General features: G+C 48.2%; 1 protein-coding gene across 1 annotated transcript; it reads right to left on the minus strand.

The window, feature by feature from the left end:
- Positions 1–525: 525 nt before the first annotated feature.
- CUNH16orf89 (chromosome unknown C16orf89 homolog) lies at positions 526–14,491 on the minus strand. Its single transcript, XM_055340677.1, has 8 exons — positions 14,281–14,491; positions 10,036–10,185; positions 8,846–8,996; positions 7,654–7,771; positions 5,596–5,731; positions 4,860–4,964; positions 3,053–3,139; positions 526–689 (listed from the first exon to the last, which is right to left on the minus strand). Exons 1-8 carry the CDS (start codon positions 14,489–14,491, stop codon positions 526–528), a joined length of 1,122 nt encoding a protein of 373 aa, XP_055196652.1.
- Between the last annotated feature and the right edge of the window lie 5,133 nt (positions 14,492–19,624).

Below are 19,624 nucleotides of genomic sequence, written 5' to 3' on the forward strand. Positions count from 1 at the left end.
CAGCCCGGGCACAGGGCCGCATCATTAACCATTATACCACACTGCCTTTTGTAAGATGACACAGCCGTGACAGGACATGACATGATACTCTAGAGCTCTTTGCACGGATAGAAAGATTTTTTGTGCTGCCTTTTGTGACCATATCTCAAGTTCAATCATCACTTGCACTGTTTCATTCAGGGACCCTTATTTCTCCCACTGGGAAAGATGCAACAGTTGACACCTGAACAAATTGCCTTTAAGACTCAAGGTATGGGTGTCCTTGGAATTTGTGTTGTGACTTGAAACAGAGCCTTAGAAGTTGTCCAAACAGCTGAGAAACACGACTCAATTGCACTCTAAATTTATTCATCTGCTTCCACGCCTGAATCCCACGCCTGGATCCCTCCTCACATCGCCTTCGCTGGCCCTCCTCCTCAAGGGGATGAAGCTGGGTTGCTTTGCTAGTCCTTTCTTCTGATGCCTCCTTGTGAGGGCATGGCCCCCAGGACTTCAGTGAGAAAGGACTGCCTAATGGCATCAGTTTCATCTGCCAGTGGCAGGTGTGGAAACATTTGTTGCAGTGGCTGTGGGTGGCGCCAGTGTAGACTGCCTCAGCTCTCCACTTGCTGGAGGGTATTCGGCTAGGACGTAGAGGAAGCCACCTAGAGCTGCCACAGCCATGGCTGTGTTGTGGGAGGAGCAGCTATCTGGGGAGAGAGAGAGAGAGTCCTCCCTGTGAGAGCTGCATGGTGGCCACGGTTCCATTACGAGTGCTTTTTGGCTACTTCCCCAGCCAGCCAGATCTGGGCCAGGTGCCCAGCCACCAGCTGCTAGGAGTGCTGGCCACTGATGGCCCCCCTCTCCAGAGAGATGACCCCAGCCTATTGGGACCTCCTCGTTGGGGAGGTTATACCTTCTCCCAATGACTTACCAATACAGGACACACAAGCCCAGCCTCCCATGTCAGCAGGGTGACTCAGGTGTGATTTCCACTCCAGAGCTCCCCTCCCCTGGGACCTGACCTGAGGCCACATCCTTGTCCAGCCCTTTCCCACCTTCCCTTGCTGTCAGGCCCCAAATGAGACCTTCTAGGGCAGCACCCTATTGCCCATTTTGTAGGTAGGGAAACTGAGGCTTAAGTAGCAGAGCCTAGCTCCCCAGTGCTAGGAACTCCACAGCTCATTTCTTGACCTCAATACCCGCCCTCACTGCTGTCTTAGTCTTGCCTGGTCCCAGGTGATCCTGAGCACCTGCCTGACACCTGCCTGAGACAAGAACCCCACAGATGTTACTTAGCTCTCTAAACTCAAAGGGGGCCACCCACCTTTTTGTTTCTGATCAGGTGGTGGGGGAGCCAGGACATTCCTCTCCCCTCACAGTCTTGGAGAAGAGAAGGAACCCAGCTAGGGTCTTGGGAGGGAGGGAGAATGCTGGTTTTGAGGAGCCTAACTACCAGCCCTAGCAGCCCACACTATCATACACCAGATGCCAGGGGGAGCACTCTGCATGGTGATCTGATATTAACCCCCAAGAGCTTGATGAAGGAGGCACTGCTAGGTCCCTATTTTACAGATAAAGAAACTGAGGCTCGGAGAGGTTGAGTGACTCTCACATCGAGGAAGGAGCAAAAGCAGATTTGAACCCTGACAGCATGATTTCAAATCCTGTGCTCTAAATCTCCACGCCAGCTGCCCTCCGCTCCATGGATGTGCAGGCGGTGTGCACCAGAAAGAAAGGAAGCACCACTCCCTCCTGGGCAGTTTCCTAGACTGTCCTCACTTCGCAGGGGCCCAGGAGGGACCTTGGGCCTCTCTGCAGCTCCTGCTCCAGCCCTCAGGATGGTCCTAGGGTCCAGCTGTCTGCTTTTAGGGGGCAGCCAGCAATCCAAGGCGTGCACAGCAGACCCCCAACCACCTGGCCATAGGTAGTGCCAACCCCATGGGTCAGGCAGGCCTAGTCCAGGGCTTCTGGAAGTCTCCTGAGAATGTCTCTCCCTTCTCCAACCCAGCCTTTGGGTTTGTGCTTCCATTCCCTTCTCTTGGCCACCTGTAGGCAGACAATGAGGTTACAATGGCGTTCATGGGGAGACATCTATCTACTGGGATCATTCACCAGCATACACAGGGCATCTGCTCTTCGAGCTGCTATTCCACCTCCTTTCCTGCTTCTGTCTTGCAGTTATTTATTTTTTATTAATTAAAAAAATGAATCAGGTCTTCTCTTCCTTTTTTCTCCCTCCCTCCCTCTCATTCTCCCTTCCTCCCATAATAAATCTTTCTTCCCTTCTCAATATAACTGTATCTGATTCTCAGTGGAGAACAGGTGGACTGACCACATAATTTATCATCTCAACCAGGACACTTTGGGGAGGAAAGGAGGCGCTATTCTTAATGGCTCCAGGACAACGGGTGTAAACTGGGGACATCTGGACCTGTGGCCACAGGGATTGCACTGGTCACTTGCCTGTTGGCTTGAAGATTCCCTCCTGCTCCTTTTTGCTCCAAATTACAGTGAACTGACCCTTCCAAACTACAATTCCCAGGATGCCTTGCCCGTCAGCTTATGGTTAGGTCTGAGCAACAGCAGACACAAACTGTGAAGATGGGGTATTTCTCCCTGTCTCTGGCTCCTCCATGAGCAGCCCCTGCAGGCTCTGCTAACTCCACCTCGGTCCACAGTCCTCCAGCTCGGCCTGCAGGGAGGGTAGTGGCTTCCTGCAATGATTGATCGCTGGGTTTTCTCACTTTTCTGGGTTCACCTCTTGCAACACCTCTGAGAAGAGTTCCCTACATTAAGTTCCCTCTGCCTCAAGTTCCCAGTGTGGGTTCTGTTCTCCTAACTTGACCTTGACTGAGAAAGGGGGTATCCCTGTGATTTTCAGTAACACACTGAAACTTCTTTTATGTTCCTTCCACTGGAGACCAGATCTCTGGATTCCCACTTCCTACCCTGCCTTCCACGTCCCAGACCCTGCCTTTCAGGGATGCCAGGGCACATTTCCACTGAGGTGTGCAGCCTTCCTGGGGTGTCTTGGATTCATGCCCAGAAGGCCCCTGGGTATTTTCATTACCTGTAAATTGTTTTTCTCGCCTCTTCATTCTTCTCAAAACATGCTGTTGGTGTTGAATGGTTTTTGATAATTCTTCATTTTCAGCAGCTGGGAGAATTGAAAGGTGACCTTCTCAAGATGGATTTTTACACACTACTCACCAAATCTTCTCCCCCTCACAACACCTCAAGCAACTCAGGTCTTCTCTGGAATCTGGAGGTTCTTCCAGAAGATTCCTTGAGCACCTGTCTGCATACCCTTACACACTACCTAAATTTGTCATCTACTGATGTTTCTCCAGTTGTGATCCCCCAACCACCCACATCAGAACAGGTAGAGGAGCTTCTTAAAAATGCAAGTTCCACAGGCCCACTTTCTGCCTGCTGCATCTGTATGTCTGGGGGCCTGAGAATCTTCATTTGATAAACTCCTCTATTTTATTTATTTATTTTTCTTTTTTTTATTTATTTATGACAGTCACAGAGAAAGAGAGAGGCAGAGACACAGGCAGAGGGAGAAGCAGGCTCCATGCACCAGGAGCCCGATGTGGGATTCGATCCTGGGTCTCCAGGATCGCGCCCTGGGCCAAAGGCAGGCGCCAAACCGCTGCGCCACCCAGGGATCCCAAACTCCTCTATTTTAAAAACAGCCTATCTTGTTTTTTTTAAAAGGTTTTTAAAAATTTATTTATTCATGAGAGACACAGAGAAAGAGAGGCAGAGACATAGAGAGAGAGAAGCAGGCTCCATGTAGGGAGCCTGATGTGGGACTCGATCCACAGACTCCAGGATCACCCATGGGCCAAGGGCAGGCACTCAACCCCTGAGCCACCCAGGCATCCCCCAGACTATCTTATTTCAAAAGGTTTGCCTCCTTGAGGATCCCAAGCTTCAGCATTTATTGGGAGCCTCCTCTGTATCATGCACAGGACAGATGTATTATGTATTATGTTAACTCCTCACAGCTCAGGAAAGGGATTATTTTATTTTATTTATTTATTTTTTCATTTTATTTTATTAAAGATTTTATTTATTTGTTTGAGAGTGAGAGTGAGCATGAACAGAGGAGAGAGGCAGAGGGAGAAGCAGACTCCCCACTGAGCAAGGTGCCTGACGCAGGGCTCGATTCCAGGACCCTGAGTTCATGGCCTCAGCTGAAGGAAGATGCTTAACCATGTGAGCCACCCAGGTGCTCCAGGAAGGAGATATTATACTCATTTATTTACAGATGAGGAAATCAAGGCTCAGTGAGGTGAAGTGACTTACAGCAAAGAGGACCAGCTGCCCAGGATCACCCAGGTGGAAAGGGGCTGTCCTCTCTGCCTCTACGTCTATGTCACCTGCTCCAGACATCTTGCCTGAATACTCCTACCCAAAGAACCTTCTTCCATATTCCTTTCTTTCTAAAGGAGCCTGTTGTCTCCTTTACAGCCCTTATCAGAACTTTCAATTATTTCACTTATTGGTTAATTTAGGGGCTTTCTGTCTCTTTTCTTCAGGGCTCATTTTCCCCAGAGCCTGGCACAGAGCAGGTGCTCAGGGAATACTTACTGAAGAATGGACTTGTTCAACGCAGGTGCTGGGGAAAAACACCTTCCAAAAAGACTGTCTCCTATTTTGCAAAGTTTTGCAAAGACTGTCTCCTATTTTGCAAAGTTCCTGCTTTCAAATGTTCCAAAGGTCCAAGCCTATTTCTGTGTGTGTGTGAGTGTGTTTGTGGGTTTGTGTGCATATACTTGTTGCACATCTCTCTGAGCTACTAAGACCACTCTACCACTACCACCCCCCACCAGCCTCCTGCTCCCAGCCAGCATGGAAGTGCAGCTCACCAGGCTTCCCGAAGCATCCTTCTTGTGACTTCTGCCAGTTGAGAATGGCTTCCAGCCACCGGAGCTTGTAGAAATCCAAGAAGCCGCTGATTCCACAAAACATGACTGGAAGCAAAGACAGAGGACCTCTACAGGCCTGCCCCTCCAGGCCCACCTGCTTCCATGCCCAAGGCTGTACAGTGCCACCTGCCTCCTCCTGCCGGGGAGGTGGGTGCTCAATGCAGTGGCCAGAAGAAGGCAGCTCCCAGGCTAGGCCCTGCCTTCCATTTAGGGCCTTCACTGGAGGCACTCAAGAGTTGAGGTCCATAGAGGGATCTAGATGCCCAAGCCAAGGAGCAGCCCCCCAGAGACTCCTTTTCTGCCTCATCTCTGAGGTGTCAAAGTCTGTTTGCCAGTCAGCTAGGCTGTCAGTCCAAAGCTCCATCACTGGTCAGCCTTTGGGGGCAGGAAGCAGTCACATAGTGGCAGATGAAATATAGGATGGCCAATTAAATTTGAGTGTCCAATAAACACAAATGCAAATTTTAAAGCATAAGCATATCCCATGGAATGTCCAGGATATGCTTATACTAAAAATATATTCAGTTTATCTGAAGTTCAAATTTTCTTGCACACCCTGTATTTTTATTTGCTAAATCTGGCAGTCCTACTGGAGTTGTTCGCATGTGTGCACGCGTGCCCTCTGAATCAGGGACACTCCACTGCTTTGTCCCTAGAGAGGAATGCCAGGGCTCACTGTTTTCCATGAAGATGTCCCGGGTGGGGTAGGCATATCCGATGGCCTCAGCTCTCCAGTTCAGGTCCATCATGTTGGCACAAAAGAGGTTCATGTAGTGCTGGCTCTGGCGAAACAGCCCCTCGGTGCACCCTTTCTAAGGGGAACAAACAGCCAGAAACAGGGAAGTTAGTGGTATGGGTGACATACCCACACTCTGTTCCAGAAGTCTTTCCCCTTTTCCCAGAATTTCTTCCCCATCTATACCCCTGGACTCCTGGGGGCTCTGTTACTGGGGGTGGGGTGGGTCAGAAAGAGCTAGGTGTGAGTCGGTTCTGCCACTCAGGAGCTGTGTGACCGGAGCCAGCTCAGTTAACCTTTTTTTTTTTTTTTTAAGATTTTATTTATTTATGAAAGATATAAAGAGAGAGAGAGACAGAGGCAGAGGGAGAAGCAGGCTCCTTGTGAGGAGCCTGATGTGGGACTCGATCCCAGGACTCTGGGATCATGACCTGAGCCAAAGGTAGACGCTCAACCACTGAGCCACCTGGGTGCCCTAAGTTAACCTTTCTGAGCCCCAAGGGTCTCAGCCACAGGGAAAGGGGGATGTCGCTGGGTGCTGCACCAGAGGTGCTCACCTGGGTGGGTAGTACCATTATTAGAAAGTGCCAGACACAAGCCTGACTCTACAGTGTCCTAGCCATTCGCGGCTGTCACATTCAGATTCCAGGCTAACCCAACTGGCAGCTTCAGTGCTGCTCAAAGCATGGGCCATGGACGGGTCCCAGGGACAGGACAGGATATGAGATGAGGCAGTTTCTGTAGCAATGTGTCAGAGGAGATTTCTACTGGTCCAATCTAGTAATCAAAATAATTTTCCTCATAATTTGATTTTTATTTTATTTACAGAAATACTGGACAGTGACAAATAAATTTAAAAAAATTTAAAACCTGTCAAATAAAACATTAAACACTGGTCCAATCTAGTAATCAAAATAATTTTCCTCATAATTTGATTTTTATTTTATTTACAGAAATACTGGACAGCTTACAAATAAATTTAAAAAAATTTAAAACCTGTCAAATAAAACATTAAACACCTTCTCAGCTAATAATTTCTGCACATAGAATAACATCTTTCCACAGAGATAATGAGCCTTATCTTTTTTTTAAAGATTTTATTTATTTGACAGAAAGAGAGGATGAACAGGGGAAGAAGCAGAGGGAGAGGGAGAAGCAGGCCCTCCACCCAGCAGAAAGCCCAATGCAGGGCTCGATTCCAGGACCCTGGGACCATGACCTGAGCTGAAGGCAGACGCTTAACCAACTGCCAACTGAGCCCCCCAGGTGCCCCTGAGCCTTACCTTTCTTTCTTTCTTTCTTTGTTTTTTTTTTTTATTTTTTTATGATTTTATTTATTTATTCATGAGAGACAGAGAGAGACAGAGAGAGACAGAGAGACAGAGGCAGATGGAGAAGTAAGCTCCACTCAGGGAGCCCGACGTGGGACTTGATCCGGGTCTCCAGGATCACGCCCCGGACCGAAGGCAGCGCTAACCACTGATCCACCCAGGGAATTCCCTGAGCCTTACTTTTCTATATGAGGAAATATGTATATTTAAAATTATTATTAATATTAATTATTATTAATTATTCATATTAATTAGCAACGTTTGATCTCTTGGGTTTGGAAGAGCATCGGGTACTGCAGAGGCAGGGGTTTTCTGGAAGCTGCTACAGACCAAATGTTCTAAATCCTTGTCCATTTGTATTGTTTGCTGAGTTCTTTCTGCTGCTTCTCTTTTACTCTTTCTCTCTTTTTGTTTTCCTGGTGCCTACAATCCAGTTCAGCACGCAAAGCTATCTATCCAACTAGAATCCGGATCCTACCATCCCTCCTCCCTAGTCTGGTTCCATATTATAGTGTTATAGCAGACAGCTACTCTGACTTCTCCTTCTTGGTGTCCAAAAACCCACTTATTTTCCCTGTGTGTAGTATACAAAAGCCACATTGCCACGAGCCCCTTTTTATCTTTCTCTGTCCTGTATGTGTGTGGCTGGCCCATGTGGGGCACTTACCATTCTGGCCAAGAGGAAGAAGAGCAGCTGGTGGGACAGGCCATAGCCTGAGTAGCCGGGCTTGGTCATCAGGGTTCTGCAGAAGTCAGAGACCCGGCAGGGCTGGCTGCTGTCTGTCCTGGGGAAGAAGTGGTTCAGGCTCTAGAGAAGGGTGCCCGAAAGGAAGTTTGAGGACATGGAGCCTTCCTTGGTCCCTATTCTCCCACTGGTTCTTAGAAACCCAGTAGGTTCCAGGCACCAAGCTCTGCCCAAGGGGTTGCTGGATAGAACACAGGTGTACTATGTCTTGTTTTTTCTAAACCAGTAACTCCAGCATAGGGGAGGTGACACTGGAGTTATCCTGGGTTGGGGGAACTCCAGGGGGCTGCAGCTTCCTATTGCTCTGTGGGACCCCCAAGAATACTCTTTCCCAGCACTGCTCTACACAGCAGTCCTCTGAACCTAGGGCTGATTCTGGGCATGCTCCAAGGCTACTGCACAACAGGATAAAATGGTGAGCTTAATGAGGCTCTATTCCTCCTTTCAGAGACCTATAGCTCAGTGAGGAAGGCAGAACCATAGACAAATATAGATTGTATCTATGGATACTAGTGGTGCTAGGAGAGCCAGCCTACTCGGGGAGGTCAGTCTTGTGCAGTGGGGCCAGGGAAGGTTCTGGAGGAAGGATGTGGCCCTGAAGTGTAAGCAGTTACTTAGGCATGGGGATGGGTGGGGCACGGCGGATGGAGGCCCCCAAATGCCAGCTAGGCACAGGCAAAGTAGGTACTCTTGATAGTGTGACAAGGGCCCCAGGAGCTGGACGAGAGAGGTCCCCAGACCTGGGACGACAGCAGGAGTTGGGGCTTTGTTCTGAGAACAACAGGAAGCTTCACACCAGGGGCAGGATGTTCAGATGTGGTTTTTGAAAGGATCCCCTCAGGTCTGAGAGACCAATGGGGTATGGGTGGCAGGCAAAAGGAGGGCATGCAGGAAGTGGGGTAGACATTTGGACTTGGCTGCAAGTCTTGAGTGAGAGTGGGGCCAGCTTAGGCTCAATGGGGGTGGGAGAGGTTCATGTCAGGGTGGTTGGGCAGGTGGCTTTGCCTGGTTTTACACAGATCCTTGGGGACTTGGAGAGTGGTTGGGACAGGAGGACAAACAGAGAATAAGTGTTTTGGGATTTTGGGAAGCGGGGCAAGTGCAGGGGGCCCACCCTGTTCCCAGCAGTTGCACCAGACAGGAGTCACTGAGTTCCTCTGAGAAGGAGTCCTGTGGCTCAAAGGTGGGGTAGACCATGGAGGCATCTGTGCTGGTCCAGGCACGCGGAAGCTTCCAAAACCCAGGCTGGATGGTTGGCTGGAACTCTGGTAGAGAGGTGAGGTGAGGAGGAAGACACTGAGGAGTGGTGGGCCAAGACTTGCCTAACTGCACCCAGGTTCCTGCAGCCCAAGCCAAGGAACTAGGTGTCCCTGTCCAGGTAGCCCTAACCACACACAAGCCTGCTCGGGGCTCTGAGCCTTGCCTGCTGGTTACACATTGTATTTGAAACTCTCAGGAAGCTCTTCTTCTAAAACAAAAAAAAAAATTTTTTTTTAAATCAATAAGAATAGTGTTGGGACAGGGTTTTTTGTTTGTTTTTTGTTTTTTTGGGGGGACAGGTTTTGATCAAATCCATTTTATCCCATGGAAGCATGAGACATACAAAAAGGGCTAGTTGACTCCTTTGGTTTGGTTAGAAAGCGGAGTTCTTACAAAACAGTTGTCAAGGGACATCATTAGGGTGACACAAGTTGGGATGGTCTTAGGATCAGGCCTGGGAGGAGGTGGGGGACCTGGAGATCAGAGGTAGGGAGGAGGGCTGGGGTGTGCAGCCAGGCTGTTGTCTGAAAAGGAAGGATGGACGGGCTAATTATCTCCTCATTTGCTCCCACACGCCTGACTGGGAGCTGGGAGTCTAGGAGGCTGGATAGGCAGGTGGGACTGGTTTTATAGGTCGCCTGCCTCCACCACCCTCTGGAATGGTTCATGCCAGGCTTATAGGGTGGGTCAGAGAGATACAAATAATAGCAGGTTGCTAATGTTTGATGCACAAAGGGCTAAATTACTTTTGAGATACCCTACTCTCTGGGACAGACCAGACCCTCCACTCTGGTCTAGGATGAAGGCTACCAAGCTGGGTTAGCTGAACAAGGAGACATGTTCCCTACTCCCCATGTGGGTGGGAGAGGTCATCTCAACCTGGTCAGGGATGACCAAACATTCCCCAGGGTCAGCCTGTGGTGTGTTTGGCCCACTAGAACTCAGTTGGTTACAGACTGTTCCAGACCCTCCCTGACACCAGGAGGAGCGCCCTCAGATGCTGTGTTCCTGAAGAAATGGGACTCTACTCTCCTGCTATATTACCTCTTAGGTACTTGGGGTCACTCAGCTTGAGGTAGAAGATGGATCTGTGAAGGAGAGGCGCTAGCTTTTCCACCAGCTTCGCCACACGCAGGCTCAGCTGCTGCAGCTGGGGGTCCTGGGCCCACTTTTCCTGAACACCTTTTAGCTGCACTGAAAAGGAAAAGACTTCATTCATTTCGTCATTTGACAAACCACTTGGACAGGAAAAATTATCCTAACTTATAATGCTTCCCGAGCCTCCCTGCCTCCTCCAGCTTCTGAGAAGAAAGACTTGGCTGAGCTTATTAGAAATTAGGTCTTGTGGGGCTCAGCCAGGTGATGTGGGTGTGATGGGGGTGGGGCCGGAGTGCTAGAAGTTGGCAGCTAAGAGCTTGATTTTTGGAGGTGGGCCTGGGTTCAGATCCTGACTCTAACACTTTCTTGTTGGGGGACCTAAGAAAGATATTTAATTTATTTCCATTTTACTTTCTTCATCTATAAAATGGGGAATGATGTTCTTTACTTCTTGGAGTGGGTGGTTGTAAGAATTAAATGAACTAATGTATAGAGAGGACTTAGCATTGTTCATAGTACAGAGTAAACACTTAATACAGTTTAGTCATAAGTATTGATTAGGGAGATTTAAGGTCTGCTCTACAGGAGAAAAAGATGAGGAAGGGACTGAGTGGAGAGCCACTGTGTACAAGTGTACAACTGTACACAGCTGAGCAGGTTGTACACTGCCCAAGAGCAGTATATATTCCTATCATGGATTTGTATATGTACTGAGACAATTTTCCAGCAGATGGCAGGCAAGTGACTTGAGGAAGGAGACATCTTTTTCTAATCCTCACAGAGGTGCCTTTTGGATTAGCAGTGGCTCCGCAGGGGTGGGAGAAAATGGTGATGGTGAGGACAAAAGAGGTGGTCAAGAGAGGAGAGGTGAGGGAAAGCCTCAGCACAGGGCTGAGAGGGTGAGACTTGGCTTGAGTTGTTCTCTGCTTCAGGTAGAGACTTTGGTGGGGAGGGTGGATGAGGTTTAAGAGGGTGCTAAGCCCCTGGGTGGCTCAGCGGTTTAGCGCTGCCTTCAGCCCGGGGTGTGATCCTGGAGACCCAGGATCGAGTCCTGTATCAGGCTCTCTGCATGGAGCCTGCTTCTCCCTCTGCTTGTGTCTCTGCCTCTCTCTCTCTCTCTCTCTCTCTCTGTGTGTGTGTGTGTCTCTCATGAATAAATAAATAAAATCTTAAAAAAAAAAGAGGGTTCTAAGCAAGTTTTGTGGGATGACAGGCCCTGTAACATCCTTTTCCAGGCATGACTCTCTCCCTGCCCTTGAACCTAGGCCGTCTGCTTCTGAAGCCTTGCTCCAGACTGCTTGGCTCTACAGCAGATGAAACCCAGAAGGGGTAGCTGAGTTAGCAGTGAGGTGCACCCAACCTGGCCTCCTGGTGGTATTTCTCCCACCTGTGTGGCTGTTGCTGCCACCTTCTGGTGCACCCTCCTGGCTGGCAGAGGCAGCTGGAGGGGTGCTTTTCTCTGGTACAGTTAATGTCCACCTGTCTAGCCCCAAGCAGAATAGATCTGGGGGATCAATGGGTATCTTATTGCTCCTGGATCCCCCAGAATGTAAACTTCTTCTCTCTGTCTCCCAGGAGGCCAAGAATGAGGATAGGACCTTACCTGGCCAGCCAGTTTTTCATACCCTTCCAAGCCCCTCCTGCACTGTATGGGGCTGACCCCTAAAACCAGTAAGAAACTAGGGGAAACAATGGTGTGTGACCTTCAAGGCTTGGCTGTAAAAGATGTTGAGGCTTCTACCTTGCTCTCTCTGGAGTCACTTCCTCTAGGGGAAGCCGGCTGCCATTTTGCAAGGGCACTCACATAGCTGTATGGTGAGGCCACGTGGTGAGGAATTGAGGCCTCCAGGGGTTACCTGGGAGTGAATGGGGTGGCTCCTCTGGCCCTAGTCAAGCCTTCAGATGATCACACCCCCGGCTGACATCATGACTCCAACCTTATGTGAGACCCTGAGCCAGAACCACCCAGCCCAACAGTTCCTGGATCCCTGACAAACAGAAATGGTAACTGTTTTATTGTTTTATGCAGCTAAGTTTGGGGATCATTTGTTATGTATCAGTAGGTTATTGCAAAGGGATAGAGTAGAGCCGTGGAGAGGAGAGGAGAGGGTGGCCTTGGTTTAAGGCTGTTGTGTGGTGTCAGCTTGGGCTGCCTTGTCCCTCCTTCCCAGCCACATCGACCCTGTAATGATTCAGGTAACGGGTGCCAAGTCAGACAGAGCAGGGTTCTAAGCCCACCACCTGCACATGCTGGCTGTGTGACCTCGGACATTCTTTTTTTTTTTAAGACGTTATTTAGTATTTAGTTATTCATGAGAGACAGAGAGAGGAACAGACACAGGCAGAGGGAGAAGCAGACTCCACGCAGGGAGACTCGATCCCAGGTCTCCAGGATCATGCCCCGGGCCGAAGGTGGCACCAAACTGCTGAGCCACCTGGGCTGCCCTGGACATTCTCTTTTAAAGCCTGTCCTCTCATTGGTAAAAAGGGGATAATCATAATGAACTTACTTTAAGGATTGTGGGGAGAAGTCAGAGAAATGCCCCACAGGAGGGCTTACATTGTTTCAGTGCTTAGTGGGTACTTAGCAAACTTCATCTTTTATTATCTCATGGACCCCAGAAAGCACACAGCCGAGGGAACCACCTGCCCTTCCTTCCCCTCTCCAGGAGGAACCGACAGGTCCATGGGACAGTTGCTGACAAAAGTCTGTTACCTATTCCAGGAATGTTTATTCAACGGCTGCTTGGAGGGAGCCCAGTGCCGTGGCTGACTTCCAGGGTGGTCAGAAAAATCAGTGCAATGCCCACCCTTCCCTCAAGGGCTGTTACAGCAGGTGGATTTGAATATTAGACCCCCGGCCTATCAGCTGTGAGGCGTAGGGAGGTTACTGAACCTCTCTGTGCCTCAAAGTCTTCACCTGCAGAAAGCAAAACAGAGCACATTCCTGTCTGGGCTGTCTGGAGATTACACGCAGCCAGTGCCTGGGTGACATTCAAGGCACATTTGCCGGGTCACATGCTGTGGTTTTGCGGGCCCCTTCCTTTATTAAAAAAAAAAAATAGATTAAAGCGTATATCTTAAGACTGCATTAGTATAAAGATGGATATGCTTATATTCTATATTAGAGTATTCTCTTTGACCTAAAAGTTCATTTTTATTCTTTCTGACTTTCAGAGAAATCAAAACATTTTCGTGGGCCCCTGAAAGTATCCTGTGCCCAACGGGGAAGCCAGTCCTGTGGTCTTTTACTATTAATAATTTCTTTTTTTTTTAAGGATATATGTATTTTAAGATTTTACTTATTCATGAGAGACAGAGAGGCTCCATGCAGGGAGCCCGACGCGGGACTCGATCCTGGGTCTCCAGGATCACACCTGGGCTGAAGGCAGGAGCCGAACGACTGAGCCACCCAGGGATCCCCTATTATTCATTTCTAGAGGCATTATAGGGTGGGGCTGAGATTAAATGCAGACCCTGGTCCTAGCTTCAGAGGGTCTTGGATCTTCAGACTCTCCAGGATGCCTCCTGGGGGAGGTCAGGCACAGAGGTAGACCTGTTCCAGAGCCTCTCCTCCTGCTGGGACCTGGAGTCTGGGTGGGCAGTGGGTGGTAAGCTGCACTGACTATCCAGAGGGGGTGATGTGAAAGGGGGGCTGGCCAGAGCCTCAGGCTGGTTCCAAGTCAGCTCTTTGTTACTAAGGGCAAGGGGGCCTTGGGAGAGGCGTTCCTTGCAACTTGAGGGGTGTGTGGGGGGGTGGTTCCTTGCTTGCCTTGGTCTATTGCCAGCTCCTTGTAGGTGATCTTAATCCCTGAAAGCTGAACAAACACTTGGCTCTTTTCTTGGAGCCTTGAGGTAGCTTTGGCTGGGAGTAGGGGGAGTGGAGTTGGATCCTGATCCTCAGGGTTCCTGGTTTTGCCCATAGCCGCCCTCCTGTACACCCCCCTCTGCCCATCTTGTTCTTGACATATCAGGATTGGCACTGTCAAGTGAATCATTTCATCCCAGGAAAATAATAATTTCCAAATCTTTTCCCATGTGGCCTCTGAATCCTTTTTGCCTCTTAAACAATTGAGGATAGCAGGGCCCCCAAGACACCCAGAGGGAGCAAGCCTCCCAGCAGAGCAGAGAGGTGACAGGCTGAGAAACGGCTTTCCAGGGGCCAGTCCAGAGGAATGAACATGCACCCACCTTCCAGGACCCGGAACCCCACCACACCGTCCAGGTTAATTTCAGATAGCCTCTTCTTCAGGAAGGAGGTGGTTCTCTCCAGGGCAGAGAGGATAAAGCCCACGATGGTGGCCTTGCCCTCCGGGGTGTCTGGCAGTGCCAGCGAGGAAGGCCACAGTGGGGGTGGCGCTGCCAGCAGCAGGAGCAGGAGCAGGAGCCCTGGGCTGGACATGGCTGGTCCTCTGCCTGAGGCTGGTCGGGTGCTTCAGCCCTGGCCGCTGGCCCCCACATAGCCTCCTCCTTCCCCCTCCTCCTTGTCCCTCCCCTGCAGAGCTGCAGACAATCCGTGAGCCAGACTGACCCAGCAGCTGGGGGTGGCCTGGCAGCAGGCTGTGGGAGGCCAGCTCTGGAGTGGAGCCAGCTGGCTGCAAGCTTCCCCCTTTCCTTCTCATTGCTGGTTCTCTAGGCCTGTGGACTACATCTTGGATCTACAATTGGAGTCATACTTTAGACATCTAAATGCACTGAAACATAAAGATTTTGGCTTTTTTTTCTTGTTTTTAGATTTAATTTAATTTTTAATTTTAAAAAAGATTTTATTTATTTATTAATGAGAGATACAGAAAGAGAGAGGCAGAGACACAGGCAGAGAGAGAGGCAGAGAGAGAAACAGGCTCCAAGCAGGGAGCCCGACATGGGACTTGATTCCAGGTCTCCAGGATCACACTTTGGGCTGAAGGCAGGTGCCAAACCACTGAGCAGTCCAGGTGTCCCTTGTTGTTTTTTTTAAAAATAAGTTTGGAATAAGCTTGTTTGAAGGCACATCTGCCAGAACTGACAGATTTCTGAGGGCAGTGCCTGTCCAGTAAGAAACAGAATATAAGCTGCAAAGGCAAGCCACATGGGCACTTAAGAATCTTCTGGTAGCCACATCTTAAGAAGCAAAGAAAAGCAAGTGAAATTAAAAAAAAAAAAAAAAGGTTTTTTTTTAAGTAGCCTCCATGCCCAGCGTGGAGCCCAACAGGAGGCCCAGATCCACAATCCTGAGATCAAGACCTGAGCTAAAATCAAGAGTCCGACACTCCACCAACTGAGCCAACCAGGCACCCCAGGTGAAAAATTTTAATGATCTATTTATTGTATTTGAACCAATGGACCCAAAATATCATTTCAACTTGTAATCAATATGACAATGATTAACTTTGTAACATTTTTTAAAATATCAGTTTTCTCAAAAATAAAATAAAATATCAGTTTTCTCAAATGAAGTCTTTGAAATCTGGCATTTTACACTTGAGGCACACTTCAATACAGGCTAGCCTCATTTTAAGAACCCGACAATCACATGCAGCTGTTGTATTGGACAGTGAAGACTTAGAGCCTTTCTTTGGCTCATTCAGTGTAAAAGTATATCTGTTTCCCTGCAGAAAAAAATTTTTTGTAATGTATTCATGTATTTTAGAGAGAGAGCTCAAGTAGGGAGAGAGAGAAGCAGACTCCCTCCTGAGTGGGGAGCCCCATGAGGGGCTTGATTCCATGACATCGAGATCACAACCTAAGCTGAAACCAAGGGACAACTGAGCCACCCAGGCGCGACCCCTGCAGAAATGTTAATGTTGGTTTACTGGGTGTTCTCCTGATCCTTGCCAGATCGTTACACGTACGTGTGCCATATCACCTTTCTAAAATCCAAAATATTCTGAATGCAGAAACATATCTGGCCCCAAGGGCTTCAGTTAACAGATTATAGATCTGTAAAAATAATAAAAATACCACCACCCAAATGCATATCTTGACGCTCCTCATGGGCATGCTGTAGGTCAACCATTTACTTTCATTCTTGTCCCTCCCTCCCCCACCACTGCCAGCCTTTTTATACAATTTTTTCCCCTGAACATTTAAAAATGACAGCTTTATTGAGATATAATTCACATACCATAAAATTCGCCCTTTTAAAGTGTACAATTCAGCAGTGTTTTTAAAGTATATTCACAAGGTTGTTCAACCGCCACCACTGTCTGATTCTGAAACATTTTCGTTCCCCCCAAAAGAAACCCGTCCCCATTAGCAGTCACTCCCCATTCCCACCCCTGCCTCCTCAACTGCCCAGTCCCCCAATAACCACAAACCTGCTTTCAGTTTCTATGCATTTGTCCATTCTGGACATTTCACAGAAGTGGAGAATTATTCAATATGTGACCTTTTGTGTCTGACTGCCTTCTTTCAGCATAACATTTTCCAGGTTCATCCATGTTGTAGTCTGAATCAGGACTTCATTCCTTTTTATGACTCAAGAAGATCCCATTGCATGTTATCATGTTATATAGCCTATCCATTCATCAGCTGATGGGCATTTGAGTTGTTCCTACCTTTCTGCTATTGTGAATAATACTACAATAAACATCTGTTCAAGGTTTTCTTTTTTAATTTTAAGATTTTATTTATTTATTCATAGAGACAGAGAGAGAGAGGCAGAGACACAGGCAGAGGGAGAAGCAGGCATCATACAGAGAGCCTGATGTGGGACTCGATCCAGGGTCTCCAGGATCACGCCCTGGGCTGCAGGCGGCGCTAAACCGCTGCGCCACCGGGGCTGCCCTGTTCAAGGTTTTATTTCAAACCTGTCTTCAATTTTCTTGGGCATACATCACTTGAGGATCCTGTGGTGACTCTATGTTTAACTTATTGAGGAACCATCAAACTATTTTCCACAGTGGCTGCATCATTTTACCTTCCTACCAGTGATGTATGAAGGTTCCTCACGCATCTCTTTTTGTATGGTAACCCCATGACATTTTATTTTATTTATTTTTTAATTTTTATTTTCAAAAAATTATTTTATTTATATATTCATGAGAGACACAGAGCAAGGCAGAAACAGGCTCCCTATGGGGAACCTGGCGCAGGACCGATCCCAGGACCCTAGGATCATGCCCTGAGTCGAAGGCAGATGCTCAACCACTGAGCCACCAGGTGCTCCACCCAATGACATTTCAATACTGCAGTTATACTACAAATTTGTTTGTGTCCTGTATCTGTATCTATGACCTATTCATAGAGTTGTTTTTCCCCTCCCCAACAACCATTTTTTATTCCCTTGAATGTGCCATTGAGAATGAATGTTCCAGGTGAAGCTTGTCACTATCGTCACTTCAGTTAATCCACAACAGCCTCTGAAGTGGATACTATTCTTTTTTTAGTTTATTTTTTATTTTTATTTTTTATTAGAGTTCAATTTGCCAACATATAGCATAACACCCAGTGCTCATCCCATCAAGTGCCCCCCTCAGTGAACACTATTCTTATTTCCTTTTAAAACTTAAAATCTGAGGCTCTGGGGGAGAAGGAAAGTGACTTCTTGTGACGTCGTGTGTCACAGGTGGTATGAGGTGGTGCAGGAATTCCAAAGCCTCAGTCTATTATCTTAACCATCAGGTGATCCTGCTAGGGTTCAACCTCCAGTCTCTGGAAGGGGAAACTACCCTCCTGACCTCGGGAAGGACTGAATTTAATATGTGATTTATGTCAAGTGGGCAAGTAGGACAAGCAGGGCTGGCTGAGCTCTGAAGCACCGCTGGCTGGTGGGTGATGCATCTTGTTCCTTTCTCCCTAGGGAAACAATCCTGACTCCTTTTCCAATCAGGGTTTCATCTTCCAGAGCACGGCATTTACTCTTGGTTTGTCTTTACTCCAGCACTTGGTCCTTATCTTCTTAGATCACCAGAGCAGTGGGGGGCTGTCTGAGATGGGAAGTTCCCTCCTTTATTACAGGTCAGGAAAGTCAACTGATTGAGTAGTGATTTGCTCAAGATTATGAAACCCAGCAGACAGAGGTCTCAAGATACCAGCCACCTTCCATCTACAAGAGGGTGGGCAGAGTGGGCAGTGTGGGTACTCCAGCCTCTCAGCCTCCACACCTCAAGGTGAGGGATTAAGGAGCTACTTTCCATGTCTGTCACCTATCCCTCCCATCCATACATATTTACTCATCTTTCCTTTCCCTCTTTAGCTAAATTTTCAAGTCCTCCCTCTGTCACATATTCACTAATGGTGTGACCTTCAATATCCTTATAGGTAAAAAAGGAGCCACAAGGCTACTATGAGAAGCAAATGAGACACGTATCAAGTCTTGAGCTGGGCTCTAGGGCCTCGGGAACCACACCTGCAAGGTGTTGCCCTGTCTAGGCCCTTATCAAAGGAGGAGGCACCCTTTTATTTCTTTGTCCAATGCCTGAGTGAGTGAGGCAGCCAGAGGATAGGTGGTAGTGCCAGGCACTCTGCAGCCTCCAGGGCAGCTCCCAACCCGAGGGCAATGAGGGTGACTTCGCCAACATGCTCTCAATGTTTCCCAGCAAGAAGATCCCTTTTGAAGTTAAAAGGTTACTACATGGACACACACATGTTTGACCACTTAAAAAAAATTTTATTTATTTGAGAGAGAGAGAGTGCATGCACAAAGAGGGGGTGCAGGAAAGAGAATCAGGCTCCCGGAAGAACAGGGAGCCTGAACACGGGGGCTCCATCCCAGGGCCCTGAGATTATGACTTGAACCAAAGGCAGATGCTTAACCGACTGAACTACCCAGGTGCCCTGGAAAATTTTCCTTCTTAACACATATACTTGAATTCATTGGGGTTTCTTTTCTTTCCTTTTCTTTTCTTTTCTTTCTTTTCTTTTCTTTCTTTCTTTCTTTCTTTCTTTCTTTCTTTCTTTCTTTCTTTCTTTCTTTCTTTCTTTCTCTTTCTTTCTTTCTTTCTTTTCTTTGTCCCCTTTCCTTTTCTCTTTATAAATTTTTTTATTCAAGTACAACATACATCCTGAAAAATGAACAAGTTTGCTGCTTAATGAACTTCCTCCAAAGGACCACACCCACCTCACCAGCACCCAGATCCAGAGAGACAACAGGAGGAGCCCTATCCTATCAGCTCCGCATTGACCCCCTCCCTCTCATACCCAATCCTCCAAGGTAGGTCACCTTGCTGACATCTAACAGCAAAGGGTAGTTTCTGTTTTTCCAAAGATTTTTATTTATTTATTCATGAGAGACACAGAGAGGCAAAGACATAGGCAGAAGGAGAAGCAGGCTCCCTGCAGGAACCCCATACATGACTTGATCCTAGGACCCCAGGACCACGACCTGAGCTGTGAAGGTAGCGGCTCAACCACTGAGCCACCCAGGTGCCCTTGTTTTTTTTTTTTTTTTTTTTTTTTAAGATTTATTTGATAGAGGGGCAGCGAGCACAGAAGAGACAGGCAGAGGGAGAGAGAGGGAGAGAATCTCAAGCAGACTGCACTGAGCACAGAGCTTCACTCCAGCCTCCAGATCCCGACCCTGACATCATGACCTGAGCCAACATCAAGAGTC

Source organism: Nyctereutes procyonoides, unplaced genomic scaffold (assembly GCF_905146905.1).
Source record: "Nyctereutes procyonoides isolate TBG_1078 unplaced genomic scaffold, NYPRO_anot_genome, whole genome shotgun sequence".
In the NCBI taxonomy this organism is placed as follows: Eukaryota; Metazoa; Chordata; class Mammalia; order Carnivora; family Canidae; genus Nyctereutes; species Nyctereutes procyonoides.